At 46.0% G+C, this 17,908-nt stretch overlaps 1 protein-coding gene across 1 annotated transcript in view; it reads right to left on the bottom strand.

Annotated features, from left to right (window-relative positions):
- ELP2 (elongator acetyltransferase complex subunit 2) overlaps positions 1-17,908 on the bottom strand; it is a 131,273-nt gene that overhangs the window by 71,311 nt on the left and 42,054 nt on the right. The window contains 3 exon segments of the mRNA XM_030204932.1: positions 2,895-2,990; positions 7,758-7,907; positions 17,170-17,236. Of these exon segments, the coding sequence (XP_030060792.1) occupies positions 2,895-2,990; positions 7,758-7,907; positions 17,170-17,236 (313 nt within the window).

The raw sequence follows: 17,908 nt of genomic DNA, 5'->3' as shown, positions 1-17,908 counted from the left end.
AAGCCATGTGTCTCTCTTTTCTCCATTCTTCCCAGAAGATAACTGGTTAGTTGGCAACAAATAATATGTCCTTGGATGACGTCATCATGGTATGCTCTTCAGTAAGTTTCCTTTTGTAGCAAAGCTGGTTTCTGATGGTTACAGATGCATGCAGGCCACAGGCAGAAGTATCCATATTGTTATAACAGAATGGTTTGGCTTGTATAGGCCAAGACCAGCAAAGGTGAGATCACAGGTAAATACTCCTACAACACCAAAGCAATGCATTACATGCAGCACTGTCCTGGGTGCCTCACAGTTCTGGTACTAAAGAAGCCAGAGTGTGAGCAGGAAACATGTGCAAACCTTGTGCTTCATAACCCAGTGGAAGTCTATGTAGCATCACAAGCAGAACATCTACCTATCTGTTCCTTTGATCCTTTCTAATCTCTTTCTCTTGTCATCTTTTTTCTCCTCATTGCATCACATGCTGTATTCAGAGCACCAAGAAAAGCATGTTAGGAGAAATGGTGTACACCAAACCAAATCCAAATGTAAAGGTAAAAAAAAAAAAAAAACCTACGTGTAATCCAAGCAGAAACCCAAGAAGTAGGGGTGGACCAAAAAAATCTTCACAGCCAGAGGTCGATAAATGTAACTTTATTCAGTACCACACAAGTATATGACCTGACACAGGGCTGTGTTTCGACGGAACAACTGTCTGCTTCAGGGGTCTGACACTTACTGTTGAAAATCACAAAATATGGGTGTAGAAAGGTACAACTGATGATCAAGAAACCACTAAGGTGCACTGGAAACAAGTCAGACGCCGATAAGCCCGCCAAAACACAGCTTTCGAAGGTAGCCCTTCTTCTTCAGATCTGAAAACCCTTCTTTCTGATCTGAAGGCTTACCTTCGAAAGCTAATCAAAAAATGTATTTAGTCCAATAAAAAAAGGCATAATCTTATTTTATTTTCTATGTTTTGATTTCTATTTATTACAATCCAAAATAGGAAATCCTGAGGGAGCCTGTGAAAGAGGCCAAGTGTTTGGGCTGGCAGCAGAGCTTATTTCATAGCAACCAGATCAAAGTAAAAGCCTTTCGTATCAGTTCAGCCCGCACATCTGAGGTAATTATCAGGGTGCAATTCCGGATGTAAGCATTGGTGGAAGCTCATAGCAGTCCGAGTTCTCTCCCCTTCCCCCTTCCTCACTGGTTTCTTTTTCTCAGAAAAGCAGTTCCCCAGACTGAACTGTGGTCTGTGCAGGGTACACTGAGTAAGACCCAGCACTTTTCTCCTTGAAGGATCTACTTCTTCATGCTGCTTTGCATTAGAACATTTCATAAGCATGCAGAGCCCTTTTTCTCCTTGCCTCTGTTAGAAAGATGGGAAAGTTAATAAAAGCTACAAATCTATCCTCAGTCATGGCAGAGCCTGCTCGACTTAATATTTTAACAGGTGATGTTACTTACATGTCAGGGTTCTTCTCTCCTCTCCCTCCCAGTTAGGGGAGCAATAGTGAGAACAGCCTGCAGTACGGGCTCTCTGCCTCTCTACTACACGTGAAATTTCAGAGTGCCTTTATGGTAAGATTAGGCTTATGATGCATGACAAATTTCTACAGCCTGAGAATAAACAAACAAGCCCACAACCCTGGGTGGCCTGCTTCGGCAGCGCCTTCAGATTCCTATTGAGCTCTTCGTGTTAACAACAAGTTGCCTTTGGCAATGTTTGTGATGCTAGAGCATTCCACTGACTGGGGCAAGAGGAGAGACAGAGGAAAAGTGCTCCTCACAAAGGAACAGTGCCTCATTGTGGATATCCTAAAAAACCTGACTGGATGGGGGTTCCCCCAGGTCAGGTTTAGGAACTACTATATTACGCCATCTATGACAGCTGCTGGCTACAGTGTAGAAATATATAAGACTAGTAAGAAATGCCCGTTTCGGAAACAAATGAAACGGGCGCTAGCAAGGTATATTACCCCCCCTCCCTCCCGAGTTCCACCCCCCCCTTCTGTCCCTCCGTTCCGAGTTCCACACCCCCCCTGTCCCTCTCTCCCTCACTTCGTTGCGAGTTTCAGCTGCCGTCCACGTACCTGATGCGAAGGGGAGCGTGTGAAACGGGCCGGTAGAAGGTTTTCGTCGAGGGCGGCGGAACGGCGGGCGTATTTATGTACTCCTGCCCCTGCGTGGCTTTTGTTGAACTCGTGCCTCACCTGGGCCGCCCTCAACGTCATGGCGTTTTGACGTGAGGGCGGAGCTACACTGCAGGCCAGCCAAACTGGATATCTTTGGCGCCTCAAGTTTCCGGCTTGAGGCTTCATTGGAACGTTGGAGGTGCCTTTTATATATAGAGATTAAATCTAACTACACAATATTTACACGGTTAGACTTACAAGAGCTACTTGTGCGACCAACATTTAAGTGGACTAAGCTAGCAAGCTAGTACTGAGCATTTGCTAACCACCTAAATTTGAAACCTACCCCAAGAACACTTTAACCTGTTTTTTTTTTGTGCAGCTAAATCTGAACACTTATTAATTTATGCTGGCAGATTTTAGTGGATGGATCGAAGGGACTTCACAAAAATGGTTTTGCCTATTGACACCTATGGCACAGAGGTTTTTCTCTGGGTCTTCTTTTTAAGTAGTCTCATAGGGGTTGGAGGATGGGGAAACCACGGAGATTTTACTGTGAGTTATAACATTCCTATAGTGTGTTTCAAAGGCTTCTTGCTGTATATGATATCATTTTGCAAATGGAGTCAAACCTGTTAACTTTCAACAATAGAGAACAGTTTAAGAAGATTTAACAAAGTAATATCTCATTTTCCATCCAGAGTTAAAATCACACGCTGATCAGCTCTCTCTCTCTGCCTGAGTTGCTCAGAATTTTATTGCATTTCCTACCTTTCAGAAATGAAGGCTGCCAGTGAACTGCATATACTGAGTTTTCATGGCCAGCTAACACAGACTCCAAAGTAACAGCATATGTTGTCTCCGAATCTAGAAAATGAAAATTAAGACACAGAATTCTACATGTTTACATGTTTCTCAAGTTTCCAAGGAGGCTCCTGCTATTTTCGGCAATGTCGTTGTCTAGTGTATTAAAACTTGAAACACGCACAGAGTAATTTTATAACATTTCATGTGGGTTAGAAGGGCAAACAGCTAGCTGCCTATTTGTCTTTATAACATTGCTCCAAAATGCTGAACATATGATGACTAAAATGCTTCCAAGTATATTTACATTTACTCGGGGGTGGGGATATGTAAACATGCATACAGGTGAGCACACGTATTTTATAAAGGCTTCAGGTGAACTGTCTGCTGGGGGAGAGGGGGGGAGGAAGAGAAGAAAGCCAGAGCAAACTGGACAGTATGTGCCCAGGAAGGCCAGAGCAAGTTGGGGCTGTGTGCTATAGAGTTTAAGTGGGGACCTACAGCAAGCTGAGGTATGTGCTTGGGCATACAAAGAAAGCTGAAAGACTGAGAAAAGAAGAGAAAGACTTAGAGATAGGGGTAGGGGCTAAGTAAGGAAGAAGATGGAGGAGTGTTCAGGGCCTTAGGATTGAGGAAATTTGCACACAAAAAATTACAAATTAAATATTGTGAGCAAAATATTTTTGCACAGAATTCCCCCAGAAATAAAACATGCAATTTTAACTGCATTCAGAGAAGGCATCCCCCATATTGGGTTTTAGGTTTAAAGAGCAAAAGTAATAAGCAGTCAGTGTTTTCAAATCTATGGGCGTGTTTTCCAAGCAAAATTCTACCTTACCTACTTTGTATCCATGACCAATTTTCAAAGCTAAATTCTATGTGTACTTTGGAACTAGTACAAAGCCCACAGTATATATGATCTTTATTCCAAGTTTGAAAATTTCCCGCTATGTTAAAGCTATTTTTTTTTACCTTCAGAGGCCAAATATTTGGGTGAAATGAGCCCTTAATGTATTCTGCATGCTTCATTTGGAAGCATGTGCTGAAATAGGTTGTTTCCACATGTATTTGTACTGACTACAAAATGTTAAAAAAGGTCAGCATGAAAAAGTGTACTCCAAAATCGTAAACATTCTAAGGCATCATTTTTCAACACCGATACCTGAAGTAGACAACGGCGAGTACTCTTAAAGACAGGTTAAAAAATACCACTAGATCATAAAAGGAACCTAAACCTTCTTAAACAAGTCACCTAAGACATCCAACCAAAAATGAGGTATAGCTTAACTAATGTGTGGGAAGAAAAAGACCTCAGAAGTCAAGAACAAAACTTTCAGATCTCTCAATGTGTTGTTCAACAATTTGACTCCATTCTCAATCACAGGTCAAAAAAAAAAAAACACCTTAATTTTTGTGCAAAAAGTGTCAGTGATAACAAAAATTGTTTCAAATTTTATGTCATTCCCAGTAAAAACCTTAACTGTTAGTTCCAACATTTCAATATAATTAACAGGATCCAAACTGAGCATTTATCTTTAATGATCTTTGTCAAAAATCCAAACGGGGGCTACAGTTTCACCAGTAAGCTTCTTCAGAGGAAATTATGATATGCTCAAATCTAAAATAGAAAATACATGAAATTAGTGTCATAATGATAACAGGGAATCAAAAAAGTTAAGTTCACTTGCATACTCTTAGCAAACTGCGCTGGACATCAATATACGATCAGAACTCAAAATGGCGCCCAAACTGCCCAAAACACACCAATATCTACATAGACGTGAAGACGTCATAGATCCGCACCAATCAATTATTATCTTTGTGCCAAAAGCTGACATCAATCGGCACTGAATGTTTGTGTGAAAAAGATGGGCCACATAGCACCAATCTCATGATCTTATAGAGTGCGCTGAAAAACCTAATAAAAGCAGACCATTTAACCTGGTTTAGACCAAAAGTGCCTAGATTCATCAACTTGTATGTCCACCATTGTTCCCGCTTTAGCAGTCTTTCATTACAGTCCCCACCCTGATGATTTTTAGGGAGCTGTTCAATCACAAACCAAAACTTGTGTTTCACTGATAAACAAAGCAATAATACTACTACTACTTAACATTTCTAGAGCGCTACTAGGGTTACACAGCGCTGTACAAATTAATAACTAAGGACGGTCCCTGCTCAGAAGAGCTTACAATCTAAAGGACGAAATGTCAAGTTGGGGTAGTCTCGATTTCCTGAGTAGAGGTGTTGTGATTAGGTGCCGAAAGCGACATTGAAGAGGTGGGCTTTGAGCAATGATTTGAAGATGGGTAGGGAGGGGCCTGGCGTATGTGCTCAGGGAGTTTGTTCCAAGCATGGGGTGAGGCGAGGCAGAAAGGGCGGAGTCTAGAGTTGGCGGTGGTGGTGAAGGGTACTGAAAGGAGGGATTTGTCTTGAGAGCGGAGGTTACGGGTAGGGACGTAAGGGGAGATGAGGGTACAGAGGCAATGAGGCGCTGCAGATCGAGTGCATTTGTAGGTTAGTAGGAGAAGCTTGAACTGTATGCGGTATCTGATCGGAAGCCAGTGAAGTGACTTGAGGAGAGGGGTGATATGAGTATATCGGTCAAGGCGGAAGATAAGACGTGCGGCAGAGTTCTGGATGGACTGAAGGGGGGATAGGTGGCTAAGTGGGAGGCCGGTGAGGAGTAGGTTGCAGTAGTCAAGGCGAGAGGTAATGAGAGAGTGGATGAGAGTTCGGGTGGTGTGCTCAGAGAGGAAGGGGCAAATTTTGCTAATGTTGTAGAGGAAGAAGCGACAGGTCTTGGCTATCTGCTGGATATGCGCAGAGAAGGAGAGGGAGGAGTCGAAGATGACCAATTGTGCTTCAACTTTTCTTCTGTATATGCTGGAATAATGCTCATTCATGCATATATTCAACTTACAGATTATTTTGCCTACATAAAGTTTCTCACAACAACACATCAAAATATTAGACAACATATTCTGACTTACAATTTTTATGCAATTTCTGATCTGCAGGATTAATAAATTCCTTCAACTACATTGTGATGCTGAATGTTTTACAACTGCCACATTTATAATGCCCTATAAGGGAACTTTCTCTGTGTGACAGAACTTTGTTCAACTTTAATGGTGGGTAACAATGCTAGACTCAGTGATTCTTTGATATTGTTTTTTTGAAAATGCAATCCTCAAATTGCTCTCCTTAAATACTAAATGCACTTAAATCATCTCCCAACGTCTTCTAATGATACTGGCTATATTATCACTTCCTGCAAAATGTCTCAAAACACAAGTGAGAACATGATGTAAATCAACAGCTTTACCCCCCCACCCCACTTTCACAAAGCCGTGTGGCAATATCGACACAACCCATTCACTTTGAATGGGTTGTTTCGGCATTACAGCACCGGCAGCCGCTAGCAAGGCTTTGTAAAAAAAAAAAAAAAAAAAAAAAAAAGGGGGGGGGGGGAGGTTAGATTTTATGAAAAAAAATGTTTATTATATTTTGGTCTCTTGTAAGCCTTCTTCAGCACCTTGTCTGGATATGCGCGCACGTTCAAACTGATCATTAATTTCCTAGACTGAGTCTTCAAGGTACCATCATCTAAACGAATTCTCTAATATCTCAAAAATTGAGAAAAAGGCAAACTATTTTTCAAACTGACAGGATGATTGCTACCGTACTTCCAGAATAGTGTTCTATAAGTCGTCTTTCTTAATGTGGAGGTTCACGTGCCAGTTCTTAAGGGTGAAAATTAATTTTCTTGATATTGACATTAAGTAGGAAACAAATGCGTTTTGCACCTCAAAATATAAAAATACAACTTACAGAAACACCATTCTGGAGTACAGCAGCAGTCATCCAGTTATAAAAACAATTTACCTTTTTCTCAATTTTTGAGATACTAGAGAATTTGTTCAGATGATGGTACCTTTAAGACTCAATCTACAAAATTATTGATCGATTTGAAAACATGTGGATATCCAGACAAGGTGCTGAAGAAGGCTTACAAGACAGACTGAATGATCTGCCTTTTAGTAGGCTTTTGACGCATATTATAAGATCATTAGATTGGAACTAACATGTGGCATATTTTTCTTTTGACTGCCATTTTTCACACAAACATTCAGTGTGGACTGATGTCAGTTTTTGGCACAAATAAAGATTATAATTGATTGGTGCGGATCTATGATGTCTTCATGTCTATATAGATGTTGGTGTTAGTTTGGGTGCCATTTTGAGTGCTAATTATATATTGATGTCCACCATAGTTTACTAAGAGTATTTAAGTGTACTTAACTTTTTTTATTCCCTGATATCATTATTACACTAATTTCATGCATTTTTCCATTTTAAATTTCCCCTTAAAAATCTTACTGGTGAAACTGTGGCCCTGTTGGGATTTTTGACAAAGATCATTAAAGATAAATGTTCAAATTGGATCCTGTTAATTATATTGAAATGTTGGAACTAACAGTTAAAAAGGAGTCAAATTGTTGACCACAACATTGAAAGAACTTCCAAATCTTGTTCTTGACTTCTGAGGTCTTTTCCTTCCCACACAGTAGTTAAGCTATACCTTATTTTTGGTTGGATGTCTGAGTACTCTTAAAACACATTAATGAATGTGCTAGAAACCTATTTCTCATTGAATTTGAATCTTCACTCACTTTTCCTTGACAACAAAGGAGAATAGTTAGCATAGGCATATTACTGACAAGTTCCACAGTTCCTGTTACCTAAATATGTTTTTGGATCTAAAGCAATTCACGTGCCATAGTGTGAGAGGAAGAGCAAGAAAACATCAAATGCTCTCTATCTTACCTTGACTTCTTGTAGTAAAAAGCTTTTCCTTTAGCCTGATAGTGCTGTCATCAGCAGCAGACTGATCAGTTTCAGTTGCTGGCTTTGTATAAACTTTCCAGATCCTTATCATGCAATCCTGTGCACAGCTGGCCAAAAATAGATTTCTGTCTGGAGTAGGGAAAACCAAGTTGTAACATGCATACATAAAGCCCCATTTTACATAGGACACCAACAGAGGAATCAATACATCCAGATCAGGACATGCTCAATTCCCCCTGTATTTTACTAAAGGTTCTGCCAAACACACAGCCTCTTGTAAAACACATATGACAAAGTGCAAGCACAAGCTGAAACGTGTACACTTACAGTGTGGCAAAATGGCAAGTTTCTCCTTCCTTCGTTTGCTAATGCATGCATGTCTGTTTGAGGGCTGGGTATAAAAAAAAGATATGGGAAAATTTGTCCTTGTGCATGAATTTGTGTGTCTGCATCTTTGTGCCTATGTGTCTGGAAAGATGACAGGCACTATTCACTTGGGCAAAATACCCCTCCTCCTCCAATCTCAGGTATACCTCCCCTGGAACCGCACTTCCTTGCATGACATCTAGATATCTGTCACACTCCCTGGAACCCTTGGGACACTGGGGGTGTCCCTGGTATTAGTGGGGAGTGGGAGTAAATCCCAATCACTCCTGCCCATTTGCATAACAGGTTCAAAAAATAGTGCCTCTGGCCTTGTAATAGCATTGTAGCAGTACCACTAGGGGTCCAGCTACAAATAAGAAGAGTGTGAGTGAACACTGTGCCATTTTGAGATGTCAAGTCTCAACTGAAACTAGCACTTACGTATGCCTCAGGGCAGGTGCAAAAGCCAATATGGATTTTCTAAAAATCTACACGTTACAGATCTAGATCCTTCTAATATAACTTCCTTAAGGTGAAAATAGCGCATGTTTCCTTCATTTGGCATCCTCGCAACAATCCCCTCTCTACTACTATCCCCTACCAACATAAGCTTTATCTAAGGTCCATGGTTAGCAGAACAGGTTTGTAAAAGCATCCAAGACCCTCAGTACACATTCCTATCCCAAGCTCCACCTTCCTGAGAACAGCGGGTAAAATTGTCCCCACAAGGTTGGTGCCACACATATAAATACCTGAGCATCTACATAAAGACTGCACTGCCACCAACAGTTTGTGAAAAATCTCAACTTCCACTCTACTGAAACTGGTCTAGCAGGGACACTGGAACACTGGTTATGCTCTCCTGCAGGAAGTGCATGCTAGTGCTTACTGAGCTTAGTAAAAAAAAAAAAAAAAAATCGATAACTTTTCTATGCCTCCTCAGACTTGGCAATAAATTTCTTGCATTGTGCTTCTCTAACCTTCTGTGTACTTTTCTGCATCGGGGCAGTATAGCTAATAGCCTACTTATTATTCATTTTAATATGCTGCGCACTGGATGTATGTCTATCACAGGAGCTAACTCCTGCATGGAATCCATTCTGCATCATGTTCCCTGTAACATTTGCACATACTGCTCGTTACTAGAGCTGTACCAATAGCATATTTTTACTATTCGGCCGAATATGAATCATGAAAAATATTATTCAGCCGAATACTGAACACAAATAATGGGCTTTGAGCTTTCACATACAAATAATAAAAGAAGCAACGTGAAATCAGTAGAATTTAGCACAGTACAGCCCCAGAATATTCATATTCAAATTTAAATCACAATTCAGCTGAATATTAATAATGTATTCAGAGCACTATTCGGGGCCCGAATCGAATATTCGGTATAGCCCTACTTGTTACCCATGCGCTTCTGCCTGGGGTACCTTTCTGCATATGCCCCTGTGTTTATAAACCAAATATATTTGGAAAAATCCAGATTTGAAGCACTAAAGCAGTATGTTTATTCCACACTTCATATACCGCCTTTCTGTAGATACATTCAAAGCAATTTACATATACTATTTTTTTGCAGGTACTTTTCTGTCCCTAATGGACTCACAATCTAAGGTAGAGCTCTCTATCATGATAAAGATCTCGGACAAAACAAAATGTAGCTCGTGTTATCAGGTTGGCATGAAATGACAGAATGCCTGGAGTAAAGGAAAAAGCAAAAAAGAGCAGAAGTGTTCTCCTAACAACAAACAATAAAACAAAGAAGGGGGCAGTCCAATGTGGCTCCAAAACAGGTGGTTTATTGAAAGATGAAGGCAAAAATAACGAGTTCCTGCGTTTCGGCGCACCATGCGCCTGCTTCAGGAGTCAAATTATCTCAGCCAAAGATGATAAATTGCAAGCGTTAGGGCTAAAGCATCCAATAATTCAATGTGCCAAGGCAGAAAAGCATGTCGATATAGACAAGAATGCTGATTCCTGAAGCAGGCGTATGGTGTGCCAAAACACAGGACTGCATCAAGTCATTTTTGCCGTCATCTTTCAATAAGCCACCTGTTCTGGAACCACATTGGTCTAAACCCTTCTTAGTTTTTATTGTTAGAATGTCTGGAGTGAACATAAAGAAATTTCATTTTCAAATAATTTTACTCTCCAAACCAAAGACGAGTTCTGAATCCATAACTCTCTGAAATGAAAAAGGTCAACTACAGCAGTATAACAACTCACTTCTGACTGAACTCACACAAGCAAAAGAGGAAGGTCATCAAACAGAATATAAGAAGTCATGTAAATACAATCTGAAAAAGAAAAAACAACACAAGAAGAAATGCCAGGGGCCTTTACAAGCGGGACACAACTTTTTATTAACACGTTATATGTCCTGTATATAAAACTTGTACTATTGACCCGACACGGGCTGGGTTTCAACGCAAGGCACCTGCATCGGGGTCATCCAAGACGCTATGATTTTATGCAGATTGTGAGTGCTGTTTTGCTCGGATTTGAGTTTAGCTCGATTTGAATTTGGATATCAGCGGAAGAGATGATTTTAGACAATTTTAATTGGATGACCCCTGATGCAGGCGCCTCGCATCGAAAAACGGCCCGTGTCAGGTCAATAGAGCGAATGCTACATACCTGTAGAAGGTATTCTCCGAGGACAGCAGGCTGATTGTTCTCACTGATGGGTGACGTCCACGGCAGCCCCTCCAATCGGAAACTTCTCTAGCAAAGTCCTTTGCTAGTCCTCGCGCGCACCGCGCATGCGCGGCCGTCTTCCCGCCCGAAACCGGCTCGAGCCGGCCAGTCCAGTATGTAGCAAGACAATACACTTCAAGGGAAGACACAACTCCAACGGGGAGGCAGGCGGGTTTGTGAGAACAATCAGCCTGCTGTCCTCGGAGAATACCTTCTACAGGTATGTAGCATTCGCTTTCTCCGACGACAAGCAGGCTGCTTGTTCTCACTGATGGGGTATCCCTAGCCCCCAGGCTCACTCAAAACAACAACCATGGTCAATTGGGCCTCGCAACGGCGAGGACATACTGAGATTGACCTAAAAAATTTACCAACTAACTGAGAGTGCAGCCTGGAACAGAACAAACAGGGCCCTCGGGGGGTGGAGTTGGATCCTAAAGCCCAAACAGGTTCTGAAGAACTGACTGCCCGAACCGACTGTCGCGTCGGGTATCCTGCTGCAGGCAGTAATGAGATGTGAATGTGTGGACAGATGACCACGTCGCAGCTTTGCAAATTTCTTCAATGGAGGCTGACTTCAAGTGGGCTACCGACGCAGCCATGGCTCTAACATTATGAGCCGTGACATGACCCTCAAGAGCCAGCCCCGCCTGGGCGTAAGTGAAGGAAATGCAATCTGCTAGCCAATTGGATATGGTGCGTTTCCCTACAGCCACTCCCCTCCTATTGGGATCAAAAGAAACAAACAATTGGGCGGACTGTCTGTGGGGCTGTGTCCGCTCCAGGTAGAAGGCCAATGCTCTCTTGCAGTCCAATGTGTGCAGCTGACGTCAGCAGGGCAGGAATGAGGACGGGGAAAGAATGTTGGCAAGACAATTGACTGGTTCAGATGGAACTCCGACACGACCTTTGGCAAGAACTTAGGGTGAGTGCGGAGGACTAATCTGTTATGATGAAATTTGGTGTAAGGGGCCTGGGCTACCAGGGCCTGAATATCACTGACTCTACGAGCTGAAGTAACTGCCACCAAGAAAATGACCTTCCAGGTCAAGTACTTCAGATGGCAGGAATTCAGTGGCTCAAAAGGAGGTTTCATCAGCTGGGTGAGAACGACATTGAGATCCCATGACACTGTAGGAGGCTTGACAGGGGGCTTTGACAAAAGCAAACCTCTCATGAAGCGAACAACTAAAGGCTGTCCTGAGATCGGCTTACCTTCCACATGGTAATGGTATGCACTGATTGCGCTAAGGTGAACTCTTACAGAGTTGGTCTTGAGACCAGACTCAGACAAGTGCAGAAGGTATTCAAGCAGGGTCTGTGTAGGACAAGAGCGAGGAGCTAGGGCCTTGCTGTCACACCAGACGGCAAACCTCCTCCACAGAAAGAAGTAACTCCTCTTAGTGGAATCTTTCCTGGAAGCAAGCAAGACGCGGGAGACACCCTCTGACAGATCCAAAGAGGCAAAGTCTACGCTCTCAACATCCAGGCCGTGAGAGCCAGGGACCGGAGGCTGGGATGCAGAAGAGCCCCTTCGTCCTGCGTGATGAGGGTCGGAAAACACTCCAATCTCCACGGTTCTTCGGAGGATAACTCCAGAAGAAGAGGGAACCAGATCTGACGCGGCCAAAAAGGAGCAATCAGAATCATGGTGCCTCGGTCTTGCTTGAGTTTCAACAAAGTCTTCCCCACCAGAGGAATGGGAGGATAAGCATACAGCAGGCCCTCCCCCCAATCCAGGAGGAAGGCATCCGATGCCAGTCTGCCGGGGGCCTGAAGCCTGGAACAGAACTGAGGGACTTTGTGGTTCACTCGAGATGCGAAGAGATCCACCAAGGGGGTGCCCCACGCTTGGAAGATCTGGCGCACCACTCTGGAGTTGAGCGACCACTCGTGAGGTTGCATAATCCGGCTCAGTCTGTCGGCCAGACTGTTGTTTACGCCTGCCAGATATGTGGCTTGGAGCACCATGCCGAGACGGCGAGCCCAGAGCCACATGCTGACGGCTTCCTGACACAGGGGGCGAGATCCGGTGCCCCCCTGCTTGTTGACATAGTACATGGCAACCTGGTTGTCTGTCTGAATTTGGATAATTTGATGGGACAGCCGATCTCTGAAAGCCTTCAGAGCGTTCCAGAACGCTCGCAACTCCAGGAGATTGATCTGTAGACCGCGTTCCTGGAGGGACCAGCTTCCTTGGGTGTGAAGCCCATCGACATGAGCTCCCCATCCCAGGAGAGACGCATCCGTTGTCAGCACTTTTTGTGGCTGAGGAATTTGGAAAGGACGTCCCAGAGTCAAATTGGACCAGATTGTCCACCAATACAGGGATTCGAGAAAACTCGTGGACAGGTGGATCACGTCTTCTAGACCCCCAGCAGCCTGATACCACTGGGAGGCTAGGGTCCATTGAGCAGATCTCATGTGAAGACGGGCCATGGGAGTCACATGAACTGTGGAGGCCATGTGGCCCAGCAATCTCAACATCTGCCGAGCTGTGATCTGCTGGGACGCTCGCACTCGCGAGACGAGGGACAACAAGTTGTTGGCCCTCGTCTCTGGGAGATAGGCGCGAGCCGTCCGAGAATCCAGCAGAGCTCCTATGAATTCGAGTTTCTGCACTGGGAGAAGATGGGACTTTGGATAATTTATCACAAACCCCAGTAGCTCCAGGAGGCGAATAGTCATCTGCATGGACTGCAGGGCTCCTGCCTCGGATGTGTTCTTCACCAGCCAATCGTCGAGATATGGGAACACGTGCACCCCCAGCCTGCGAAGTGCCGCTGCTACCACAGCTAGGCACTTTGTGAACACCCTGGGCGCAGAGGCGAGCCCAAAGGGTAGCACACAGTACTGGAAGTGGCGTGTGCCCAACTGAAATCGCAGATACTGTCTGTGAGCTGGCAGTATCGGGATGTGTGTGTAGGCATCCTTCAAGTCCAGAGAGCATAGCCAATCGTTTTGCTGAATCATGGGGAGAAGGGTGCCCAGGGAAAGCATCCTGAACTTTTCTTTTACGAGATATTTGTTCAGGGCCCTTAGGTCTAGGATGGGACGCATCCCCCCTGTTTTCTTTTCCACAAGGAAGTACCTGGAATAGAATCCCAGCCCTTCTTGCCCGGATGGCACGGGCTCGACCGCATTGGCGCTGAGAAGGGCGGAGAGTTCTTCTGCAAGTACCTGCTTGTGCTGGAAGCTGTAAGACTGAGCTCCCGGTGGACAATTTGGAGGTTTTGAGGCCAAATTGAGGGTGTATCCTTGCCGGACTATTTGAAGAACCCACTGGTCGGAGGTTATGAGAGGCCACCTTTGGTGAAAAGCTTTCAACCTCCCCCCGACTGGCAGGTCGCCCGGCACTGACACTTGGATGTCGGCTATGCTCTGCTGGAGCCAGTCAAAAGCTCGCCCCTTGCTTTTGCTGGGGAGCTGCGGGGCCTTGCTGAGGCGCACGCTGCTGACGAGAGCGAGCGCGCTGGGGCTTAGCCTGGGCCGCAGGCTGTCGAGAAGGAGGATTGTACCTACGCTTACCAGAAGCATAGGGAACAGTCTTCCTTCCCCCAAAAAATCTTCTACCTGTAGAGGTAGATGCTGAAGGCTGCCGGCGGGAGAACTTGTCGAATGCGGTGTCCCGCTGGTGGAGATGCTCTACCACCTGTTCGACCTTCTCTCCAAAAATGTTATCCGCACGGCAAGGCGAGTCCGCAATCCGCTGCTGGAGTCTATTCTCCAGGTCGGCGGCACGCAGCCATGAGAGCCTGCGCATCACCACACCTTGAGCAGCGGCCCTGGAAGCAACATCAAAGGTGTCATACACCCCTCTGGCCAGGAATTTTCTGCACGCCTTCAGCTGCCTGACCACCTCCTGAAAAGGCTTGGCCTGCTCAGGGGGAAGAGCATCAACCAAGCCCGCCAACTGCCGCACATTGTTCCGCATATGTATGCTCGTGTAGAGCTGGTACGACTGAATTTTGGCCACGAGCATAGAAGAATGGTAGGCCTTCCTCCCAAAGGAGTCTAAGGTTCTAGGGTCTTTGCCCGGGGGCGCCGAAGCATGCTCCCTAGAACTCTTAGCCTTCTTTAGGGCCAAATCCACAACTCCAGAGTCATGAGGCAACTGGGTGCGCATCAGCTCTGGGTCCTCATGGATCCGGTACTGGGACTCGATCTTCTTGGGAATGTGGGGATTACTTAGTGGCTTGGTCCAGTTCGCAAGCAATGTCTTCTTTAGGACATGGTGCAAGGGAACAGTGGACGCTTCCTTAGGTGGAGAAGGATAGTCCAGGAGCTCAAACATTTCAGCCCTGGGCTCGTCCTCCACAACCACCGGGAAGGGGATGGCCGTAGACATCTCCCGGACAAAGGAAGCGAAAGACAGACTCTCAGGAGGAGAAAGCTGCCTTTCAGGAGAGGGAGTAGGATCAGAAGGAAGACCCTCAGACTCCTCATCCGAGAAATATCTGGGGTCTTCCTCTTCCTCCCACGAGGCCTCACCCTCGGTGTCAGACACAAATTCACGAACCTGTGTCTGCAACCTCGCCCGGCTCGACTCCGTGAAGCCACGTCCACGATGGGGGCGTCGAGAGGTAGACTCCCTCGCCCGCATCGGCGAAGCTCCCTCCGCCGACGTAGTCGGGGAGCCCTCCTGGGAGGTGGCCGCAGTCGGCACCGCACGCGGTACCGACGTCGGGGACCTCACCCCGGGCGATGGGCCAGCCGGCGCCACGCTCGACGGTACCGGAGGCGCAAGCACCGCCGGTACCGGAGGGGAAGGGCGCAACAGCTCTCCCAGAATCTCTGGGAGAACGGCCCGGAGGCTCTCGTTCAGAGCGGCTGCAGAGAAAGGCAAAGAGGTCGATGCAGGCGTCGACGTCAGAACCTGTTCCGGGCGAGGAGGCTGTTCCGGGCTGTCCAGAGTGGAGCGCATCGACACCTCCTGAACAGAGGGTGAGCGGTCCTCTCGGTGCCGATGCCTGCTGGGTGCCGACTCCCTCGGCGACCCAGAGCTCTCGGTGCCGACGCGGGGAGGCGACCGGTGTCGATGCTTCTTCGACTTCTTCCGAAGCATGTCACCGGAGCTCCCCGGCACCGACGAGGAGGACGTAGAATCCAGCCGTCGCTTCCTCGGGGCCGAGGCCGAAGGAGGTCGGTCTCGGGGGGGCTGTACCACAGGAGCCCTCAGGGTAGGAGGAGACCCACCCGAAGGCTCACCGCCACCAGCAGGGGAATGGACAGCCCTCACCTGCACTCCTGACGATGCACCACCGTCCGACGACATCAGCAGACGAGGTCCCGGTACCACCGACGTCGATGCAGTCGCCCGATACCTTGGCGCCGATGCAGAGGCCCGATGCCTCGATGCACTCGATACAGTGGCGGCCGAGGAAGATGGTCTGGACGCTGACGACGTCGATGCACTCGAAGATCCCGGTGCCGATGCCGACGAAGAGCCCGAGAACAACACGTTCCACTGGGCTAATCTCGCTACCTGAGTCCGCCTTTGAAGCAGGGAACACAGACTACAGTTCTGAGGGCGGTGCTCGGCCCCCAGACACTGAAGACACGACGAGTGTCTATCAGTGAGCGAGATTACCCGGGCGCACTGGGTGCACTTCTTGAAGCCGCTGGAAGGCTTCGATGTCATGGGCGGAAAAATCACGCCGGCGAAATCAAAATCCGAAATGACGGAAAAAGAGCACCAAAAAATTTAGAAGGGAGAAAATCTTGACCGAGGCCGAAAAGAGGCCTACCCCGACGACGAAAGAAAACTTATCGGGGGCAAAAAGCTGGAAGTACGGGAAGGGGTGGTCTGAAACCGGGGGGGGTTTCCGAAGCACTTCCCGACACTTTAAAGACTTTTTCCGAAGAAAAAACACGTCAAAAATAAATTTGGACGCGCGAGGTCGACTTTCCGGGGCTCGACACGGCGAAACACGACCGTACCGAGTGCGGACAAAAGAAGACTGGCCGGCTCGAGCCGGTTTCGGGCGGGAAGACGGCCGCGCATGCGCGGTGCGCACGGGCGCGCGAGGACTAGCAAAGGACTTTGCTAGAGAAGTTTCCGATTGGAGGGGCTGCCGTGGACGTCACCCATCAGTGAGAACAAGCAGCCTGCTTGTCCTCGGAGAATACAAGTTTTATATACAGGACATATAACATGTTAATAAAAAGTTGTGTCCCACTTGTAAAGGCCCCTGGCATTTTTTCTTGTGTGGTTTGGACTTTCTTTTTTTGTGCTTTGAATATCCTCTATTTGTTGCTGCAAAGACAAAACAGCAGCAATTTTATTTATCTTCAATATACTTCAGTAGATTTACATACTGACCACATATTGCCCATTCAACACCTCTTATCCAGTCTTCATGTCCATGGATTATTTGTGCTTTCTGAAACTAAAATGAAATCTCTTGTTAAAAAAAAATATTTTGAAATTAAAAGCACCTGAAGAACAACCGAATGATCAAAAACATCCTCATTAAAGGCCTGATATTCAATCATTTCATTTCTGCAAGACTTCAGACATGCACACTTTGGCTAGCCCCTTCTTACTTCAGTCTACTTCTCCTCATCCATCTCTCCATCAGACGATACAGCTTTCTACATTCCAAATTGTGTGCATAAGGAAATCATGATAGCAGATAGTAACCAAGAGGACTGGGCCAACTAAAGATTGGGAGACTGCCTAGCCAGAGTATTAAAGAACATGTTTAAAAATAAATTGAAATAGAAGATGAAGCCCTCATACAACTGTGCTTTGCATTCTGTTTCAGTAAATAGAAATTTAGGATATTCATAAGAAAGCTCTGGGCAGACGTAGGCACTAAACTAAGCAATGAGACCCTGAATCAGGGGTACAAGCACAGATATCCAGCAGAGGTACCAGCACCATTAACTTGGCTTATAAACTATTAGCACTGATAGAAAACAGTGTGCTCTAGAAACCCGAAATTACAATCACCTGTGATGGGACTGCCTCAAAGATTATTCCTTACTGGCACTGGCATCAGTGTCACCCAAGCAGTTCCCACAGTACAAGAGAGTCCAATCAATAAGGGGGCCCAGTG

The sequence above is a fragment of the Microcaecilia unicolor genome, chromosome 1, assembly GCF_901765095.1.
Source record: "Microcaecilia unicolor chromosome 1, aMicUni1.1, whole genome shotgun sequence".
Taxonomy (NCBI): domain Eukaryota; kingdom Metazoa; phylum Chordata; class Amphibia; order Gymnophiona; family Siphonopidae; genus Microcaecilia; species Microcaecilia unicolor.
The sequence above is the reverse complement of the archived record's forward strand: the minus strand, read 5'-3'. Positions and strand labels throughout refer to the sequence as shown.